The sequence below is a fragment of the Pistacia vera genome, unplaced genomic scaffold (genome assembly GCF_008641045.1).
Source record: "Pistacia vera cultivar Batoury unplaced genomic scaffold, PisVer_v2 Contig1, whole genome shotgun sequence".
NCBI lineage: Eukaryota > Viridiplantae > Streptophyta > Magnoliopsida > Sapindales > Anacardiaceae > Pistacia > Pistacia vera.
Genome location: NW_022195026.1, coordinates 349,091 through 372,060, shown reverse-complemented (window position 1 = coordinate 372,060; position 22,970 = coordinate 349,091). Strand labels below are relative to the sequence as shown.

At 36.6% G+C, this 22,970-nt stretch overlaps 2 protein-coding genes across 2 annotated transcripts; one reads left to right on the top strand and one right to left on the bottom strand.

The window, feature by feature from the left end:
* The first annotated feature begins 369 nt into the window (after nucleotides 1–369).
* Nucleotides 370–1,718, top strand: LOC116104816 (uncharacterized protein At5g23160-like). The gene is made up of 2 exons (XM_031391523.1): nucleotides 370–792; nucleotides 920–1,718. The coding sequence occupies exons 1-2, from the start codon at nucleotides 535–537 to the stop codon at nucleotides 1,469–1,471; spliced, it is 810 nt and encodes a 269-aa protein (XP_031247383.1). The 5' UTR covers nucleotides 370–534; the 3' UTR covers nucleotides 1,472–1,718.
* A 7,207-nt stretch (nucleotides 1,719–8,925) lies between these two features.
* Nucleotides 8,926–22,759, bottom strand: LOC116142508 (G-type lectin S-receptor-like serine/threonine-protein kinase At2g19130). Its single transcript, XM_031428229.1, has 2 exons — nucleotides 20,786–22,759; nucleotides 8,926–9,773 (listed from the first exon to the last, which is right to left on the bottom strand). The coding sequence occupies exons 1-2, from the start codon at nucleotides 22,646–22,648 to the stop codon at nucleotides 9,201–9,203; spliced, it is 2,436 nt and encodes an 811-aa protein (XP_031284089.1). The 5' UTR covers nucleotides 22,649–22,759; the 3' UTR covers nucleotides 8,926–9,200.
* Between the last annotated feature and the right edge of the window lie 211 nt (nucleotides 22,760–22,970).

The window sequence follows — 22,970 nt, the reverse complement described above, 5'->3', positions numbered from 1 at the left end:
ATTGGAATTATAATTTTAACCAAGATTTGAAATGATGGCGTTGAGTAATGCATTGTCTGTTCTTGAACAGAAATTAAAAAAGGCCCAGTACAACTCTCTCACTTCACAAAAAGACAGCAACCCAGTCAAAATTTTGTATGGACGGCTATTCAAACACCTTCCTAAATTGCAATTATCAATTCCACCACCAACCAAATTAATCGTAATGCTCATCTCTCTTCCCTTCAAGTAAAAAACAAAACGGAGTTAATTCTTCTTACCTGTCCCTCACAGTCACAGGCAGCAATAAACTCTATCCATTTCGTACTCACCTTACATTATAATATAAATACATACTGAACAAAATCCATGTATTCAAAACACACCTTGCCGGCCCAATACGCAAAATCTGATGATAAAACCCACAAAGCATACGCGGAGTTATTGTTTCACTTCCTTCATACTTTCTTGTTTAGATCGAAACATGAAGTTCCTTTGGTAGAAACCTTGGTTATTGGTTTTTACTTGTAATTTCTCCTGGCCTGTTGACAAAGAATGAAGAACGTTTCCAGAAATAAATTTCTGCTTTGTTTTAGGCCCGTCGTTGACATGGACTTGGTGCTTGAGAGTGAAGGTGGTATTGATCGCTCCCGAAAAAACCAAACTTTAAAGTATATCGCGGCTGAAAACAACTATTCGGCTTCAGAAGATAATCAGTCCTCAAAAAGTGCTAAGAATTCCATGGTGATTCGTCATCCTTCACAGCGAACCTTTTCAAAAGTGATCAAGGCTGTTCTGTTTGAGACCATATTGGTTAGTTCATTAATCTTATTTTATATACTTGCATATTTACCAGCTAGTAGTGTTTACAGCTTTTGTTTTTCTTTCGGATGATCAATCATAGATGTTTAATTAATTTCTGGTTTATATTAATTTACAGGCTAAGAGAGTTCATGATGGAAAAAATTTGAGCCAGGACTCATTCAAGTCATCATCAGGTCGTAGTTTTTCGAGGCAAAGGTCAGGAGATGATAAGTCAGTGAATCGTGCTAATTCAGTTGATACTCTTAATTTTCAAGAAATCAAAACCAATCAAGTATTGTTTTCTCAATTATCAATCGGGTCATCATCATCGTCTTGTTCAACAAGTACTTCACTATCAGAACCAAAGAGACAAAACCAGAACAGTAACAACAACAGTCTGGTGAAGCGAAGAAAAAAGGACTACATGGGTAGTTCCTCGAGTTTAAACTATGCCATAATCTTGTTGCTACTAAGTCTCAGTTTTACAATTTTATGGGGCCGGCTTTGTGCAATACTTTTCACATCAATCTGGCTTTATTTTGTTCCTCGGCAAAGTGGTTCAAGGCCCGGTGATGCCGAAGTTAGAAAGTTGAGCAAAAGAGGTGTGTCTAGAGATTACAGGAAGAGGATCATAATGGAAGGGCTGCTAGAGAGGAACCACCAAAGGGAGGGTGCATTAAATTTTTGACGTGAAAATTCTCTTTTTCGTGTTTGATGCAAACTTTTCAGAACTTATTCTCTGGCTGTAAATTAATTAAAAGTTATATCAGAGTACACAAAAGGAACCAAACAAACACGAGCTTCTTGTGTTCTCTGCTGCTTCCTTTTAGCATTTTTGGAGTAGAGAGAAATTAAGAAGCTTTCTCTCTCTTTTGTATTATTATAATTTTCCAATTGGTTTTATTTGAAGGATCAAAAACAGTAACTAATGAAATTCAGACCTCTTCTAAGAAGATCATCATTTTTTCCCCATTAATTAAGTATAGCTGTTTCTTTATCGCTTATTTAAACTTAAATGGTGGGTGACCGTGACTATATATTCTGTCCTCGTTTCTACATCTTTTGGGCAGATTGAGATGTTCATCAATGAAGAATTATTTAAGAAATGATTGAGTTGATCAAAATAATCCGAGTCTTTTAAGCTATTTAAAGAATCATAGTAGTTTCCCCATTCAACAGATCGACTACCGTTCCCTATTCTTTATACTAGGCTTTTGTGAAATGTGAACTACTTTTATTTAATCTAGAACACATCTTTTTCTGGTCTTCTTTCCAACTGATTGATTTAGTATTCTGTGACTGTCTATGCTTGTGGATTCTTTGTTTAGAAAATTATGAAAATGCAGCCACTAGCTTTGTGGCCCAAGTAAAGCCTGCAGCATGCGACTATACCACACCAACTACTTGTATTGGAAACCTTTTATTTTCTCTGCTTCAATTTTCATACTGGTTTTCTATCACAAAATGCAGCCTAATATCATATTACTTTGTATAATTAATCAATTATAAATATTTAAAACATTATGCACTCCAAGACAACTTCTACATTACATTTCACTATCACTATTACATCACTTAATAACAATTAATTATGTATTTTAATATAACTTAGATGTTATAATTAAATGATGGAATTTTGATTGACAGCTAAAAAAATGTGATGTGATTTTGAACCTCAATATCATCCTTGTATTTTTGTGTAACCAAAAATCTTTAAAATTGGTGAATTAAAAGGTGGAAATCGGAACCCATGAAGGTCATATCTCATAACTATAAAGTACACAAGTGCAAAATAGTGGATTGAGATCACTTTGAATATACAAATAAAAAGAGAACAGAAATGAGATATTTAATTAAATATAATAAATTAATTTTAAATGGTTGTCGGCTAGTGGTGCCACCGTGTGAGATGGGAGTAGTTGAATTAAACGCTCACCTCGTGAAAATGAAGGTCTCCTTTTAATGCCAAAGGGAAAGGATCAAAGGAATAAGAGTAGGCAAATGGCTACCACTAGTTTCTTTCTACAGAGAAAACATTGAAAGACTTTTTTTGAGTTTTGATTTTTGAATTGATTCATAATAAATGAAGAATTAATGCATCGATAATTTCAAATTAGTTGAATGAAAACACTTGCATCAATGGGAAAAAAACATATTCAAATACAATAAAATAAACAAATCTCGTACAGCCACGTGTACCGTCGCAAAGGAAAAGACAATATATTATGAAACAACTTCCTTAAACTAAACAAGTAAGAAGATAAAGATAAAGAGATGATATGGCAAACATAAGAAATTGAAGAAACTCTTGACAAAGAGAGCAGATACCAATTTACGATGGAGGATTTGTCTCCCTTTTGTTGCGATATCACAACATATCTTAAACATCCAATTTAACCAAAAATTAAATAAATTTGATCTCCAACAGCTTAATTTTAAGAACAGCTTACTAAAATTTGATCGTCAGCCACAACAGTCGTCACATGCGACTGGTTTTCGTCGGTCTCCATCGGCGAATGACCACTAAACGATTGCTAAGACATAGGGATTTTGTAGATTTGGAGACGCTAGTTGTAGTGGTGATGTCCAATTGGATTTTTATCACAGGAAATTGACTGGAATCCAACGATTGGAGGGCCCAATGAGTCGGGAACCAGAGGGGTTTTGGACTACAGACGATGGGGAAAGTGATGGAGGTGATCAGGGGGTTCGCCGCCATCGGAAATAGCCCAAATCCGGTGAAAACTGAGATGGTGCGCAGTCACTGAGGGTATAATTGAAGTAATTTCAAAATAAGATGGTTAATTTTATAATTTTAGTAATTTAGGGGTTTAAACATAATTTATTAATTTAGGGTTAAGGGCATTACTGTAATTGCAGCCTCACTACCCTAAAAATTGTTAACAATGTTATTTTAAGGGTGGGAATCTGGAATAAATGGAACTTGGGATATCAACTTGCGATTCGTTTACTCTAAAAAAGATAAAAGAAATACTTCAATTGTTGTTTATATATTGAATTGTGTTGTACTCTTTACAAGTGATGAATTTATACAAAAACTAAAGAGCTAACAAAGGAAATACAATTAAAAGGAAATCAATTACATGAATTTAGCATCAATCAATTAATTACTTGTAATCAGCCTTGATCAATGATGCTAAATATCTTCAATTAGCCATAAATCTAATTGATTGATGATGCTAAATATCTTCAATTAGCCGTGATTTCAACATGCATTTCATATTCCATCACCCCCTCTCAAGCTGGTGGTTTGTAAATGTCAAATACTCCAAGCTTGTGAAGTACATATGAATGTTGACGACTGCATAATGGTTTTGTAAAGATATCTTTTGGTTGTTCCGTAGTCTGGATATGCATGGTTTTGATAATCCCTTCCTGAATTTTTTCTCCAACAAAATGACAGTCAATCTCTATATGTTTTGTCATCTCATGGAATACAGGGTTTGCTGAAATGTCATTGGTAGCTTTGTTGTCACAGTACAAGCTAACAGGTTTTTCTGTTTGTACTTCCAAATCTCTTAATAACACTAGGATCTAGACAATCTTACATGTTGTTTTTACCATAGCCCTATATTCGACTTTTGCTGAAGAAAGCAATATTGTTGACTGCTTCTTTGTTTTCCAGGAGACAAGAGATCCTCCCAGTTTTACACAGAAACCAGTGAGCGATTTTCTCATCATTGGACACGTGCCCCAATCTAAATCATAATATGCTGTGATATCTAAATTCTCATCTCAAGGTAAAAGATGTCCTAAGGCAGGACATCCCTTCAAGCACTTGAGCACCTTAGTAGCTGCATCCATATGAGATTGCTTTGGCAAGTGGGCAAACTGAACATGAAGCGTATGGAAAAGATGCATTGTGACCCATTCTTTGATGAAGAAGGGAAGAACTTTTATTAATATTTGTATTACATTGAGAAACTTTATTTTTTGTAATACAAGACATAGAGTTATTAAAAACGACATCATTTATCCAATAGTATAGAACATTACGAACCTTACCAAAGCCCATCAATTTTCCAGTCAAAGGGTCCTGAAATTTACACATATTAGGAAGGAAATTTAAAGAACAATTGTTATCTTGGAAAATTTTGGATATTGAGATGAGATTAAAATGGAAAGCATGAACAAACAAAATATTGTGAGGAATTAAGTGTTTTGTGAGTTTGATAGTTCCTATGTGAGTGGCTAGTGCAATGGTTCCATTTGGCATATGAACAAAGGTGGATGATTTTGTGGATGTTTTGGAAAAAATATTTTGGATTGCAAATTAAGTGATCACCAGCACCTGAATAAATTATCTAGATATCATCTTTAACAAAATTGAAACAAAAAGATGTACCTGCATAGGATGTCGTGTTAGCTTGTGGAATCTGATTGAACATCTAAAGTAATTGTTGATATTGGTCCAGATTGATCATAGGTGCTAAAAGTTCATTTCCATAATTGCTATTTGTGGCAACTTCATTTACCGCTGTATTCCCAAATTTTTGGTTGGTTGGACACCCATGTAATTTTCAACAGGTGTCACGGTTGTGATTTTTCCTTTTGCAATAATCACAAAATACCTTTTTCCCTTACTTAGGCCCATTTGATCCATTGCTTTCATATGGGCCATTGGATCCATTAAAATTCTGGTCGTTGGATCCACTAAAGAAAGGAGAAGGCTTGTGGCCATTGGATGAAGCAGATGAATCAAGGTTGTTGGATCCATGTACAGCCCCATATAAAACAGTCTTTTCAGACAACCTTAGCCACCCAAACATTTCTCCCTTCACAGTTTCACTTCATTTTTCACATCACCATGAAAGAGACTTCTCCCTTGTTGGCAGATGTTGAACACAGCAAAATCGATGGCATGGAGTGGTGTTTGGGTGGTGGACCGCTAGCTCTTAGCTTGGACAGCCAGTTGGTAGGTTCAGCGGAGAGATGGCAGTAGTGCTGTCGCCAACATCTGTGTGCGAAAGGGGAGAAAACTCTTGTTCAACCCTATAAGAAAATGGACCAGTCTGTCACGATCCTTTATGCATTGAAAATGTTGGAGAACCGTTGATGGCCCTTCAAACGATTCTTCAATAGCATCTAATTCATTCCATATTGCCGAGAGGTGATTGAAATAAGAGGTTACAGGGAAATTACCCTATTTGATTTCGGCAATAGATTGCCTTATTAAAAAGTTTGGCGAGATTGAGCTGACCATACATTTCTTTGATGTTTTCTCACATTTCTTAAGTATTTTTCGTTTGAGGAAGTCTGGCGGCAATCTCCTAGGTCAGGGAGTTGCTAATCCATGCTCGAACAAGGGTGTTGCACCGAATCCAATGCTTGAGGAGATGTGGCTCGGCTGGTGGTGGAAGGTTTCCATCGATGAATACTTCTTTGTCTTTTATGATTAACCTTTGTCAGAAATCATGAGCCCAAGTGGCATAGTTTGTTGATCCAGTGAGGGGCTGTTTGATTAGCACAAGCTCAGATCTGTCAGATTCTGGCGAGTAGAGAAAATCTCTAGGTTCTGGTCATTTTGTAACGGCTGGGACTAATTGGAAAAACGGGTAGGAATTCTAACCCATTGGGTTCGGATTCTGACCCAAGAGCTTGAAAGGATTTGGGCCAATTTGAGTTGGGTCAGGATTCTGACCCATGAATCCAAAAGGATTTGGGCTAGTTGGAGTTGGGCCAATTGGAGTTGTTTGTTGGTTAAGTCCATCTGAAGTGGCTGTGGACTCATCTTGGTCCCCCAGTGATGGGTTGGCTAGGCTATTTTCTGGGCTGGAATTTTGGTTCAATCCATAAGAAAAAAAATCAATTGAAGTAAGAAAAACAACTAATCCGAGTACCTATTTGGCAAGTTCAAAACTGAGGCTAGAGAGGATCGTTTGACGAAAGCGAAATTATGCACCAAGATAATAGTAAGTGCTGAAAATGATTCAATATGCACTAGGAAAATTCCCAAAAAATTGGAAGGGTCACAAACAATCCCACTTAAAACCCAGCCTCCTTAGACATTTATCATCTTGTTGACATAATTTTCCTAGATATACATATAACCATATAAATAGCTACTGATTGTCCTAAACCTAGAGATGCAAAATTATGATAAATCTAACTGAGTATCTGTTTGAATTGTAGGGATAGAAAGAGAGGCTAGCTGAGAATTGTGCTAATCGAGTATCTGTTTGAATTATAGGGACACAAAAGAGAGACTAGTTGAGCGAAAGCTGATTCAACCTGGAAGCTCTGATACCATGTAAGAATCTAGGCAGAAGTAGAGGCAAGAGAGGTAATATAATTGCTGAAGTATGCCAAATAAAAAAGAGAGAAGAAATACTTCAATTGTATTTTGTATATTGAATTGTGTTGTACTCTTTACAAGTGATGAATTTGTACAAAAACTAAAGAGCTAACAAAGGAAATACAATTAAAAGGAAATCAACTACATGAATTTAGCATCAATCAATTACTTGAAATCAGCCTTGATCAATGATGCTAAATATCTTCAATTAGCCGTGATTCCAGCATGCATTCCATATTCCATCAGTTTATCTTTTTCCCCTTTATAGGATGGTGTTGCATAGAGTCAAAATTAGAATAGTCTCAATTCTTTTCCCCTGACGTATCAAATTGCACATATCCTCTGTCCTCATGACCAATTTAGTTGAGTTTCTCTCAACACATTTAGAGGTCGGATTGGGAATATGGAGCCAATATTGAGAGGGCAAAAGAAATTGTACCAATCACATACCTATAGGCACAAAAGTGCGTTAAATTAATGACATCAGGTAGCTAATCGAAGGTTCTGGCTTTAAAATAAGATATTCCCAGAACTTAAAAAAAAAAAAAAAATATTGAGCTAGTGGGTAATCAAGATTCATCTTCTACTCAGCTTAAAGTTGGGGATCTATAAAAATTATAATGCAGATAAAAAGTACCGCGCCTTAATGGCAGAAAGAGTCAAGGCAAATCTTTTAAAAATTCGAATATCAAAATATCATTTTTCTTTTTGCATCAATGCCAGTTGGCTCTACAATTATAGATTGCGGATTTTCTACTTCTGTCTACCTACTACCAGTACAAGTGACTGCCTATTTTATGCTAACACTCCTCTTAATTAATCAATTAATTTAAAGGAGCAGGGTCTATGCTGGCTGATTCAGAATACTGGTCGAATCTTCACCTTTCAACGGTTCTTAAATTCTCAAGGAACAACTCAGAACACTAGAGGAAAATGCGTCGCTTTTTTGCTTGAGGTACTCAATCTTCATTTCCCGTAAACACTAAGTTGGCTGTGTCTTGTAATTTAGTCCAATTAGGCCACATCTGACCAGTTAATGTTGTAGATATGAGTTACTTAGTATGATTTTATTAAAGAAAAAGCAGAGACATAAAGTTGTGACCTTCTATTAGTCTTTAATAATTTCCCAAGGAATTGTGAGATAAATTTCTCGTTTACATCACAATTCAACCCGATTCTAATGTTAAAAATGAAATTCAGGTAGGTCTAAAATCATATCTTAATATTTAGGTTTTCATTTAATAAAAAACGAAGAGGAAATGGAGTTCATTCAAATTCAAAATCCCAGCTTTAACACGTAATTTGATGATGAGGCGATGTTGCTTCCATGGATCACCAGTACTGTTGGTTTTTAGAGCTGGAGTATATTCAGAAATGAAGGCCAAAACAGACGAGAGAGAGAGAGAGAGAGAGTTGTAGAGGGGGAAAAAAAATTTGAACTGAAATTTTGCTCTACTTTTCATTCATAAAAGAGAGGTGTTTTATTCAAAATATCATCTACTGTTTCACCAATATTACAAGGGTATTTTACAAAATACATTCTTAACCATTTATCTAAAACCAATGCTGGTACAAACCATTAAAATAAAGCCTTAACAAGCAGCTGCTATCACCTAAAGCCATCACATTAACAATTCAAAAATGAAACAGCTTCACCAACTGCAATCTGCCCAGCAGCATTCAAACCTTACGCCAAAAACCTGCAAATTCAAACCTTACGCCAAAAACCTGCAAATTCAAACAGCAACATGTGCACATATTTCCAGCAAAATATCATCGGCTTCAACAAAGTACAAAAGGGCATACAAGAGAAAATTAAACAAGGCTTATAACTACAAAAACAGCAGTAGCAAAATACATTACTATTCGAAACATGTCTTCCGTGGATACATACATACATACATATATACATACAAAGTAACCAGGAAAAAAAAGAAAAAAACCAACTAAGCCACTTATTACACCGACCTGAAACTGACATCAAGAAGCCAAAACATTTATTCTTCAACCAAATATGAAAAAACTGAAAACATATCGACTTGATTCTCCTGTTTAGGAAGTTTTTGAGGATGTGCTGCTCTTAGCTTGAGATGAAACAGTCTCAAGTGTTGTTTATCTGTGACTGTGAACTCTGGTTTGAGGACGAGTCAGTAAAGAAGATTACGTGCTCCTGGCTGTCAGCAAATACTTGGAGAGATCTTGGAACTGGAGACTGCGTCACTTCCAAAAGCCCCTCAAGGATCTGAACCACTTGACTCATTGATGGCCTATGAGTTTCATCATCTTGGATGCACCAACAAGCCACTTTACAAATTCTGGAGAGCTCTTCTACATCAGCAGTGCCCTCCAGCTTTGGATCTAATAGTGTAAGGAGATCATCACCTATGGCAATTTGGTTTGCAGCCCAAGTTGGGAAGTATTTCACTTTTCCGTCTTCAAATTGCTCATAGTTTCTCCTTCCAGATGCAATTTCAAAAAGCATCATACCATAGCTGTAAACATCTGCTTTGGCTGTAATGGCCACTCCTGAAATCCATTCTGGTGCAAGATAACCTCTTGTCCCTCTCATGGTTGTTAGGACTCGGCTGAACTCCCTCCCGATAAGCTTTGCCAAGCCAAAATCTGCCACTTTTGGACAAAATTCAGCATCTAATAAAATGTTCTCTGGCTTTATGTCACAGTGTTTCCAGATGCAATTTCAAAAAGCATCATACCATAGCTGTAAACATCGCTTTGGCTGTAATGGCCACTCCTGAAATCCATTCTGGTGCGAGATAACCTCTGTCCCTTCATGGTTGTTAGGACTGCTGAACTCCTCCCGATAAGCTTTGCCAAGCCAAAATCTGCCACTTTTGGACAAAATTCAGCATTTAATAAAATGTTCTTGGCTTTATGTCACAGTGTATGAGCAATCTCTGCACTTATCATGAAGATAAGCCACCCTCTGGCGTCCCCAGTGCAATACTGTATCTTGTTTTCCAATCAAGAACCTTTAAATCCTTTTCAGGGAACAGATGGGAATTTAAAGAACCATCGGCATGAATCATAAAACCAATAACTTTTTAGCACCTTCAGAGCAGAATCCAAGAAGCCGAACAAGATTGACATGTTGGATATTCCCAATTGTGCTGACTTCTGTTCGAAATTGCTTCTCACCTTGACTAATGCTTTCAAGCCTCTTCACAGCTATGGCATTTGAATTGGGCAACATCCCTTTAAAACAGAACCAAAACCTCCACGCCCATTTCTCAGAAAAATTCTTGGTCGAATTTGCAAGTCCCTGTATGCAATGCCACCAATGAACCTTCCACTGCTTTGGCTGATTTGATCGTTCTCCTTCTCCTCAAGTACACAACCACAAAGAGGCCTACAGAAGTATGAGAACAGCTGACCCCCCAACAGCACCACCAACACCGTCCCTTGTTATTTCTTGGATTGGAATATCAGAGGCTGCAAGCTGATATAAATTGTTTTGCCATCTGTGTCATCTTGTGCAAGTCGTTGAGATTCAAGAGATCTCCCACCCAAACTGAACATGCGTTGTTTCATAAGCATAAGCAGTGCAAGAGCAGTTATTCAAGCATGTTGATTCACATTCCGCGATACTCCCTACCCGAAAAGACTGTGGTTTTTTAGGTAATACCATGTTAAAAATTTTAAAAACTTGTCACTCTTCCCATTGGCAAGACTATTATTTTGACAGCAGGTGGGTTTTCCTCACACAACCCCCAGAATGATCCCCCATCAAGTTTCAATCATGGTCTAATTTGGTTTAAAACCTGGCAAACAAGCACAAAAACGCTGAGTCTGCTCATTGCAGCTGCCAAATGGACCACAATAAGCGTAAACGTCACGGGTTGTCTCGGTTGAGACCAAAAATGAAACCAAGTCTTGCTGGCATTGCCCAGTACAATTGCTTAATTTGCCTGCTGAATCCATAACAAATCGAGATATGAGAGGGATCTATAAGAAAATACATGAAATAACTTTCATTCATTTGACACATAGGTGAAATTGAAAAAATGACGCGATACCATTTCAGGAACCATGCTGAAAATTTGACCATTCCATAAACCACTACTCCAGTACTGTTCGGAATAATCCACAATAACATATTGATCAAGTCCGCTTGGGTCTAACCCAAGAGAGAAGAGACCAGATGCAGGATCTTCTTTGGTCTTCCATGAAGTGAGAAGTTGGTTTTCCTTGGTCCGCTTGTTTGTCGAATCTTCATACCAGGGAGCCATGTATCAGTGGATTTTCAAAACTTTGCCATAAAGGCTCGACGAATTACTCGACCAATTTCTTAAAACAAGATTTCCTTCATCAAGAAAACTGCTTCTATAGAAGCTGAACTGTACTGTTGGTGGAGTTCAAATTTGTGGACCAAATGGTATTCTGGACTCGTTGAAAAGGACTAAATACCACTGATATTCTAACACTGAGGAAATCTATCAGAAATGGTTGTTTCTATTTGCCACCCAAACAACGTTTTTTTCAGCACTTTTTTGTCCAGATGCCTATATAGTAATTTGAAGAATTACCTGGCTTGAAGAAACCTAGTTCAAAGGTCCACCTCAGAGACAATAGTTCGATCACCAGAGAGAGATTGGTTTGCAAAGATGGTGTCAGCTCCCAAGGATACATTCGATTTTAGAGAGAAACACATGAAAAGAACAAAAACCATCAACCATGAATTGTTCTTGGTATCCATTGCTTTGCTGCAACAAATTCTTGCACAGAAATGAATTTTTCGGAAACCAGAGATCTAGGTGTAAATCAGCTGTGTGTTACAAAGAGAATTCTTTGACTTGTTAAGAGGTAGTTTATTCATTAATGCACGTAAAGCCGAAGTACATGTAATGTAATATACCAGCAAGAAGTGAATGCTGTATCTGACATCAATTTGGACGCTTTAGAAGAAAAGTCAAAGTTATGGCGTCAACAAATGGTCAATAGAAGACCGAAACACTGAAAAACGATGTTAATTATCTGTGTTACACTTACTAGTGCAACCACTATATTATAGTCAACAAAGCATTCAAATTAAAGCTACTCAAGTTAATGGTAATTAAGTAAAACTTATTTCCATCGTAATCTTTGTTTATAAAAACGGTAACTTAATCTATGCAAAATCTACAAAGTTTACCAAATACATTGACCCAGTATTTTATGATAAAGTGGTCATTAAGTAAGAATATGATATAGGTTATGGAAGGAGGAGGAGGAGAAATTAACACCGACAGAAGCACATGCATAAAACCAGCTACGTCTTAGTTTTCCTGCACGACATCTCTGAAACGCATCAATCCTTCCACCTCCCCTCCTGTTTATAACTTATTTGTTGAGTTTAATTACCAGTAATATAAACTTAATGAAATCTTCAAGAAATTACATCAAAATATGTGTATAATTTAACAATTAAATAAGTTGTAATAAAAGGAAATGAAATAATAGAAAATACTATTACAAATGTGTAGTTTGCCGAGATTATCTCCATTAACACCTTCATTGTGGCTGTTGTCTCGGTTCATTATGTCGTGCTTATCTCCATTAAAAGTTTGTCAAGTATGGTATATTTTCATCTATTTATATGTCAATTGCAAATTAGATCACATTGAGCACATACAAGAATTAAAAGACATAAGCGAATCAGCTAAAGAAGCTTAAGTCCTGAATATACCAACAGAATTTTATAAATTATAATTCCATAAAATTGGATACATTCTTCATGTTAGATCTTATACTTTTATCTACATTACAAGTGATAACTATATTTTGTCATACTAACCCATTCAACTCATTAATGGTAAGTAAAACTTACTTCATATCATAAAATTGTCATTATAATAATATTACTTACTATAAACACTTTCTCCGATTTTACGAAATACATTGACCTAATATTATGTGATAAATTTTAATACGCAGTTAATGATGTGACAAATATCAATCATATGGAAGAGGAATGCGAACACTATTATATGTTCAGTTTTGTTGATGCTTATCTAGTTATCCTATAGAATCCGAAATGCACATTTAAGTTGACCACTTCAAAGAAAATATCAACTTTAAAGTAATTGAATTTTTTATATCATTAATTGTCAGAATCCAATATGATAAATGAAAATCCATGAATGCCTTTGATTTCTTCGAGTTGGTATATAAAAAAGTGATTATTATATCAATTACATTTTAAATATTTTATTATGTGACATCAAACTCTATGTTAACATAAAACTCTTTCCACATGAGCCAGATTTTTTGGGCATACACTGCAGTGAATGCTTATAAAACATAGGGTAGGAGGTTACATTATCTGAAATACAATATTATTATTTTTGAGTAATTAGCTGACCCACCGACCAAAATTACGTGTCGATGATGTGGCTCGGCTACGATGAAGCAGCTGAAGGATTATATTCTGTGAATGCGGACTCTGGTTTGAGGATGAGGATGAGGCCGTGAAGAAAATATGTGGTCCTGGTAGTGAGAATATGTTGGATAGATCTTGGAATTGGAGACTGCGTCACGTCCAAAACCCCCTCAAGCTTTTGAACTACTTCACCCATTGATGGCCTTGAGTTTCATCATCTTGGATGCACCAACAAGCCACTCTACATATTTTAGAGGCTTTATATCAGCATTGCCTCCAGCCTAGTATCTAACAAGTTGAGGACATTAACACCCTCAGTTATTGCGCTAGCACCAAGTTGGGAAGAATTTCGAATTTTCACTATCAAATTGCTCAGAGTTTCTCTTCCTGATACAAGTTCAAAAAGCGTCATCCCGTAGCTATAAACATCAGCTTTATCTGTAATGGCAACTCCTGAAATCCATTCTGGCGCAAGATAACCTCTTGTCCCTCTTATGGTTGTTAGGACTCTGCTAAACTCCCGCCCAATAAGTTTTGCCAGGCCAAAATCTGCACTTTGGACCAAATTCAGCATCTAATAAAAAGTTTTCAGGCTTTATGTCACAGTGTATGATGCGGTCTCTGCATTTTCATGGAGATAAGCTAAGCCTCTGGCTGACCCCAGCGCGTTTGAATCTTGTTTTCCAATCAAGATTTTTGAGCCTTTTCATGGAAGAGAACGGAATTTAAAGAACCATTTGGCAGTATTCATAGACTAACAACCTCTTGTACCTTCAGAGCAGAATCGAGAAGCCGAACTAGATTGACGTGATTGATATTTCCTATTGTGGTGACTTCGTCCGGAATTGCTTCTCCCCTTGGTGATGCTTCAAGCTTCACAGCTATGACACTTGAATCAGGCAGCACCCCTTTGAAAACAGAGCCAAAAATCTCACCCAATCTCTCCGAAAAGTTCTTTGTCGCCTTCTGCAATTCTTTGTATGAAAACGCCACAACGAGCTCCATTGCTTTCGTTGTTTTAAAAGTTCTCTTTTCATCTCAAGTATGCAACCACAACAAGGCCTAGGAGAAGTACGAAAGCCGCTGAGCCACAACCACCATCAATGAATTTTCTATCGTCATTCCTGGGACTTGAAAACTCATATGCTGCAATCTTGATGTAAATAGTTTTTCCGTCTGTATCACCTACTGCAAGTTGTTGCAGATTCAAGAGACTACCAATCCAAATTGAACACTGGTTGTTTTATAAGCGTAAGCAGTACAAGCGAGTTATTTAAGCAGCTCGTTTCACATTGCTTAATGTTGGCTACTGGGGCAAAATTGCAGATGTTTAGGCAAATCCTTGATAGTCGTTGCCATAAATCTGCACTCTTCCATTGACAAGCATGATATTTCGCACTGCAGTTGTGATTCCTCTGACAACCACCAGAATAATCCGCAAGTTCCAATCATGCTCTGATTTTGGCTGAAAACCTTGCAAACAAGAAACGAACGGCTGACTTGCTATTGCAGCTGCCAAATGCACCGCAATAAGCGTAGACCTCGCAAGGTTGTCTAGGTTGAGCCCAAAACTGAAACCAAGCCTTGTAGACCCAACCAATAAAGTTGCATCATCTGCCAGAACTATCAATATTAATCGAGATATCATGGTGCCTGTCACGGAATAAGTGAAATAGCTTTCGTGATTCGAAAAATAGTTGAAATCGAACATATGATGTGATATCATTTCAGGAATCATGGCGAAATTTATTCCATTCCATATTCCACTAGTCCAGTACTTCAGACATGATTCTCACTATAAGATACTGATCCAAACCAGCAGGATTAGTTCAGAGAGAAGAGACCAGGTGCAGGATCTTCTTTATTTTTCCATGCAGTGAGAAGCTGGTCACTTTGGTGCGCTTGTTAGCCAAACTTCAACCAGGAAGCCATGTATGGGTTGGATGATCAAAACTTTGCCATAACGGCATGGACGATTTAGAAGACCAATCTCTCAAAACAAGATTCCCTCATCCAGAAGAACTGCCTCGGTGGAAGTATTGGTGGTGGAGTCAAGTTTGTGGACCAAATTGTAATTTGGACTCGTTCAAAAGAACTAAATTACCATCAGAGAATCTTAAAACCAGGAATATCTATCAGAAATGGTGTTATCTCTATTTGCAACCCAAACTATGGTTTGTTCAGATATTTATGGTACCACATACCAATATAGTGTTGAAGAATTACCTGGCTTGAAGAAACCTAATTCAAAGACCCCACCTTCAGAGACATAGTTTGATCACCAGAGAGAGAGTGGTTTGCAGAGATAGAGTGGATAACAAAGAGACATGGGATTTGAGAGAGAAGTACATGAAAAGAAAAGAAATCGTCAACCTGGTCTGTACTTGATATCCATGGCTGCAACAAATTCTGTGCAGTCAAAGATAGAAATTCAAGAAAAAAAAAAACTATATAGTAATATAATGTTTGCAAACATGTGAAATTAGACAGAACAAGTCACATATTTCTAAACAATCATGTCACTGAGATTCTTAAAACTTCCCATAATGATGTTGATGAATTACCAGACAACTCTCTCAATACAAGATTTCCTTCCTCTAGAAGAACTGCTTCTAGAGAACTTGTGGAGGTAGAGGTCAGATTCGTGAACCAAATTGGCACTGGGCCTCGTTGAAAAGGACTAAATTACCATCTGAGATTCTTAAAACTGAAGACATTTATCAGAAATTGGATGTCTTATTTGCCACCCAAACTACATTTTGTGCAGACACTTTACCATACCACATGCATAAATAGTAGTTTGAAGGCTTTACCTGGCTTGAAGAAGCCTAATACAAAGTCCCACCGGCAGAGACAATAGTTCATCACCGACGAGAGTTTGGTTGCAGAGATGGTATCAGCGCCAAAAGCGACATAAGTTTTGAGAGAGAAGCACATGAAAAGAGAGAAAGCGCAAACCATGAATTGTTCATGGTATGCATGGCTGCAACAAATTTTAAGTAGAAAAGATAGATATTTCAGTAAAACCGGAGATCTATACTATGGTGTTTTCTTCCACTATTTATTAACAAATTTCTTTACCGTGCTTGCGATGTTAAATAAAATAGACAAGAAATTTAATGTAACAAAAGTCTTCCTTTTCTCACTGCGGTCAATTCTTGGTGAATTAGGTCTCGTGAAGTTGAAAAATCAAATCAAAGTATTACTTGGAGTCTTCGGAATGAAGTTGAAAGTCAGCTCTGAGTCAAAGATATTAAAAAATCACTTTGCTCAATTTAACGTTAGTGACTCCCACCACAAATACATCGCCGTGTACCAGAGGGTGGTTAATGCAGACTTTGTGGATACCAAATTTGTTCAAAACTAATATTTATTGTGATAACTTAGTTTGTTAAAGTTTCACGAGTTTGAGTTAGAATTCGAGATTAATATTGAGATCTTACTAATCATAATTTTAAGTTATAAAAGATTAGTAAGTGGGTACAAACTAGTTTAGATCTTGAACAACCTTGTGATAATAAAAAAATAAATATAATGGATTAAGGTTGTTGTTGACTAATATTTGAAATAGGATATTATTGATGACAACCTAAACTTAAGAGACATAATTGAATCGATTTTGTCTAATGGCATGGCATCGATTATAACTTTATTAATTTTATTGACTTTTAATTTCAAAACTTCAATCATAGTTTGTCAATTGATTTGCATATTAACGATAGAAAAAAGAAAGGAAAATAACTGTTCAACAAATGAAGAAAGGAAATTAAGTGTTCAAAAATGCAGATTATGTAACGATAAAAAATATAAAATTCTTACAAATTATTAAAATCGAAATCGCCAATGTAGCACCTTATTAATAATGTTTTGCATAAAAAATTTGCAAGAAACCCAACCCATCGTGAAATTTTTGCTTGGACTCTTTTTTTTTTTTTAGCGGTGGACAATGATTGGAAGGCTAATATATATTGCAGAGAGAGAATCATGTAAGGGGTGGGATCGGTTGATATGGATTACAGTCCATGCATCAGATACGAAAGATAGCTTTGACCTTCTCAATTAAGAGACTGAGAGAATAAATTGAAGTTAAAGGTGAATTAGAGAGACTGAGAGAATGAATATGAAATTAGAGGTGAATGTGTTGAGGTTTGAGTCTTAATTTTGGAATTTATAGTTTATCTGTATTATATTCATTTACTTTGTGATTTTATAAATTCCTACACACTATATATAATAAATATGATTTCAAAAGTGGATCTCTTTATGTGTGTAATGTTGGAGATTTTTTATTAAATTTCTAGTAAGTCCCAGTAAATGATAAATGAAAATCCATGAACTTTGATTTCTTCGATTGGTATAAAATAAGTGATTATTATATATCAGTTATCATTTTAAATATTTTTATTATGTGATATCAAAACTCATGTAACATAGCACTCTTTCAACTGAGCCAGATTTTTCTGGGTAGGAGGTTACATGACATAGTTTTCCTATGAAGTAAAATATATTATATATTTTTGAGTAATTAGTGAACCACCTGAAGCCAAAATTACGTGTCGATGATGTGGCCTACGATGAAGAGCTGAAGGATTATATAATCTAGGCAGAAGTAGAGGCAAGAGAGGTAATATAATTGCTGAAGTATGCCAAATAAAAAAGAGAGAAGAAATACTTCAATTGTATTTTGTATATTGAATTGTGTTGTACTCTTTACAAGTGATGAGTTTGTACAAAAACTAAAGAGCTAACAAAGGAAATACAATTAAAAGGAAATCAACTACATGAATTTAGCATCAATCAATTACTTGAAATCAGCCTTGATCAATGATGCTAAATATCTTCAATTAGCCGTGATTCCAGCATGCATTCCATATTCCATCAGTTTATCTTTTTCCCCTTTTATAGGATGGTGTTGCATAGAGTCAAAATTAGAATAGTCTCAATTCTTTTCCCCTGACGTATCAAATTGCACATATCCTCTGTCCTCATGACCAATTTAGTTGAGTTTCTCTCAACACATTTAGAGGTCGGATTGGGAATATGGAGCCAATATTGAGAGGGCAAAAGAAATTGTACCAATCACATACCTATAGGCACAAAAGTGCGTTAAATTAATGACATCAGGTAGCTAATCGAAGGTTCTGGCTTTAAAATAAGATATTCCCAGAACTTCAAAAAAAAAAAAAAAAAAAAAATATTGAGCTAGTGGGTAATCAAGATTCATCTTCTACTCAGCTTAAAGTTGGGGATCTATAAAAATTATAATGCAGATAAAAAGTACCGCGCCTTAATGGCAGAAAGAGTCAAGGCAAATCTTTTAAAAATTCGAATATCAAAATATCATTTTTCTTTTTGCATCAATGCCAGTTGGCTCTACAATTATAGATTGCGGATTTTCTACTTCTGTCTACCTACTACCGATACAAGTGACTGACTATTATATGCTAACACTCCTCTTAATTAATCAATTAATTTAAAGGAGCAGGGTCTGTGCTGGCTGATTCAGAATACTGGTCGAATCTTCACCTTTCAACGGTTCTTAAATTCTCAAGGAACAACTCAGAACACTAGAGGAAAATGCGTCGCTTTTTTGCTTGAGGTACTCAATCTTCATTTCCCGTAAACACTAAGTTGGCTGTGTCTTGTAATTTAGTCCAATTAGGCCACATCTGACCAGTTAATGTTGTAGATATGAGTTACTTAGTATGATTTTATTAAAGAAAAAGCAGAGACATAAAGTTGTGACCTTCTATTAGTCTTTAATAATTTCCCAAGGAATTGTGAGATAAATTTCTCGTTTACATCACAATTCAACCCGATTCTAATGTTAAAAATGAAATTCAGGTAGGTCTAAAATCATATCTTAATATTTAGGTTTTCATTTAATAAAAAACGAAGAGGAAATGGAGTTCATTCAAATTCAAAATCCCAGCTTTAACACGTAATTTGATGATGAGGCGATGTTGCTTCCATGGATCACCAGTACTGTTGGTTTTTAGAGCTGGAGTATATTCAGAAATGAAGGCCAAAACAGACGAGAGAGAGAGAGTTGTAGAGGGGGAAAAAAAATTTGAACTGAAATTTTGCTCTACTTTTCATTCATAAAAGAGAGGTGTTTTATTCAAAATATCATCTACTGTTTCACCAATATTACAAGGGTATTTTACAAAATACATTCTTAACCATTTATCTAAAACCAATGCTGGTACAAACCATTAAAATAAAGCCTTAACAAGCAGCTGCTATCACCTAAAGCCATCACATTAACAATTCAAAAATGAAACAGCTTCACCAACTGCAATCTGCCCAGCAGCATTCAAACCTTACGCCAAAAACCTGCAAATTCAAACCTTACGCCAAAAACCTGCAAATTCAAACAGCAACATGTGCACATATTTCCAGCAAAATATCATCGGCTTCAACAAAGTACAAAAGGGCATACAAGAGAAAATTAAACAAGGCTTATAACTACAAAAACAGCAGTAGCAAAATACATTACTATTCCAAACATGTCTTCCGTGGATACATACATACATACATATATACATACAAAGTAACCAGGAAAAAAAAGAAAAAAACCAACTAAGCCACTTATTACACCGACCTGAAACTGACATCAAGAAGCCAAAACATTTATTCTTCAACCAAATACGAAAAAACTGAAAACATATCGACTTGATTCTCCTGTTTAGGAAGTTTTTGAGGATGTGCTGCTCTTAGCTTGAGATGAAACAGTCTCAAGTGTTGTTACTCTGTGACTGTGAACTCTGGTTTGAGGACGAGTCAGTAAAGAAGATTACGTGCTCCTGGCTGTCAGCAAATACTTGGAGAGATCTTGGAACTGGAGACTGCGTCACTTCCAAAAGCCCCTCAAGGATCTGAACCACTTGACTCATTGATGGCCTATGAGTTTCATCATCTTGGATGCACCAACAAGCCACTTTACAAATTCTGGAGAGCTCTTCTACATCAGCAGTGCCCTCCAGCCTTGGATCTAATAGTGTAAGGAGATCATCGCCTATGGCAATTTGGTTTGCAGCCCAAGTTGGGAAGTATTTCACTTTTCCGTCTTCAAATTGCTCATAGTTTCTCCTTCCAGATGCAATTTCAAAAAGCATCATACCATAGCTGTAAACATCTGCTTTGGCTGTAATGGCCACTCCTGAAATCCATTCTGGTGCGAGATAACCTCTTGTCCCTCTCATGGTTGTTAGGACTCGGCTGAACTCCCTCCCGATAAGCTTTGCCAAGCCAAAATCTGCCACTTTTGGACAAAATTCAGCATCTAATAAAATGTTCTCTGGCTTTATGTCACAGTGTATGATGCAATCTCTGCACTTATCATGAAGATAAGCCAACCCTCTGGCCGTCCCCAGTGCAATACTGTATCTTGTTTTCCAATCAAGAACCTTTAAATCCTTTTCAGGGAACAGATGGGAATTTAAAGAACCATTCGGCATGAAATCATAAACCAATAACTTTTTAGCACCTTCAGAGCAGAATCCAAGAAGCCGAACAAGATTGACATGTTGGATATTCCCAATTGTGCTGACTTCTGTTCGAAATTGCTTCTCACCTTGACTAATGCTTTCAAGCCTCTTCACAGCTATGGCATTTGAATTGGGCAACATCCCTTTGAAAACAGAACCAAAACCTCCACCGCCCAATTTCTCAGAAAAATTCTTGGTCGCAATTTGCAAGTCCCTGTATGCAAATGCCACCAATGAACCTTCCACTGCTTTGGCTGATTTGATCGTTCTCCTTCTCCTCAAGTACACAACCACAAAGAGGCCTACAAGAAGTATGAGAACAGCTGACCCCCCAACAGCACCACCAATCACCGTTCCCTTGTTATTTCTTGGATTTGGAATATCAGAGGCTGCAAGCTTGATATAAATTGTTTTGCCATCTGTGTCATCTTGTGCAAGTCGTTGAAGATTCAAGAGATCTCCCACCCAAACTGAACATGCGTTGTTTTCATAAGCATAAGCAGTGCAAGAGCAGTTATTCAAGCATGTTGATTCACATTCCGCGATACTCCCTACCCGAACAGACTGTGGTTTTTTAGGTAATACCATGTTAAAAATTTTTAAAAACTTGTCACTCTTCCCATTGGCAAGACTATTATTTTGACACTGCAGTTGGGTTTTCCTCACACAACCCCCAGAATGATCCCCCATCAAGTTCCAATCATGGTCTAATTTTGGTTTAAAACCTGGCAAACAAGCACAAAAACGCTGAGTCTGCTCATTGCAGCTGCCAAATGGACCACAATAAGCGTAAACGTCACAGGGTTGTCTCGGTTGAGACCAAAACTGAAACCAAGTCTTGCTGGCATCTGCCCAGTACAATTGCTTAATTTGCCCTGCTGAATCCATAACAAATCGAGATATGATGGGATCTATAAGAAAATACATGAAATAACTTTCATTTTCATTTGACACATAGGTGAAATTGAAAAAATGACGCGATACCATTTCAGGAACCATGCTGAAAATTTGACCATTCCATAAACCACTACTCCAGTACTGTTCGGAATAATTCCACAATATAACATATTGATCAAGTCCGCTTGGGTCTAACCCAAGAGAGAAGAGACCAGATGCAGGATCTTCTTTGTTCTTCCATGAAGTGAGAAGTTGGTTTTCCTTGGTCCGCTTGTTTCGTCGAATCTTCATACCAGGGAGCCATGTATCAGTTGGATTTTCAAAACTTTGCCATAAAGGCATCGACGAATTACTCGACCAATTTCTTAAAACAAGATTTCCTTCATCAAGAAGAACTGCTTCTATAGAAGCTGAACCTGTACTGTTGGTGGAGTTCAAATTTGTGGACCAAATTGGTATTCTGGACTCGTTGAAAAGGACTAAATTACCACCTGATATTCTTAACACTGAGGAATATCTATCAGAAATTGGTTTGTTTCTATTTGCCACCCAAACAACGTTTTTTTCAGACACTTTTTTGTACCAGATGCCTATATAGTAATTTGAAGAATTACCTGGCTTGAAGAAACCTAGTTCAAAGGTCCCACCTTCAGAGACAATAGTTCGATCACCAGAGAGAGATTGGTTTGCAAAGATGGTGTCAGCTCCAAAGGATACATTCGATTTTAGAGAGAAACACATGAAAAGAACAAAAACCATCAACCATGAATTGTTCTTGGTATCCATTGCTTTGCTGCAACAAATTCTCTGCACAGAATATGAATTTTTCGGAAACCAGAGATCTAGGTGTAAATCAGCTGTGTGTTACAAAGAGAATTCTTTGACATTGTTAAGAGGTAGTTTATATTCATTAATGCACGTAAAAGCCGAAGTACATGTAATTGTAATATACCAGCAAGAAGTGAATGCTGTATCTGACATCAATTTGGACGCTTTAGAAGAAAAGTCAAAGTTATGGCGTCAACAAATGGTCAATAGAAGACCGAAACACTGAAAAACTGATGTTAATTATCTGTGTTACACTTACTAGTGCAACCACTATATTATA

What these genes read in the sequence shown, in the direction of transcription:
- LOC116104816 (XM_031391523.1), top strand. Translation starts at nt 535, where the DNA reads ATGAAGAACGTTTCCAGAAATAAATTTCTGCTTTGTTTTAGGCCCGTC. An exon ending in TTCTGTTTGAGACCATATTG is followed by an intron (nt 793 to 919) that starts GTTAGTTCATTA and finishes ATTAATTTACAG; the next exon opens with GCTAAGAGAGTTCATGATGG.
- LOC116142508 (XM_031428229.1), bottom strand. Translation starts at nt 22,648, where the DNA reads ATGGATACCAAGAACAATTCATGGTTGATGGTTTTTGTTCTTTTCATG. An exon ending in ATTGCATCATACACTGTGAC is followed by an intron (nt 9,774 to 20,785) that starts ATAAAGCCAGAG and finishes AAACACTGTGAC; the next exon opens with ATAAAGCCAGAGAACATTTT.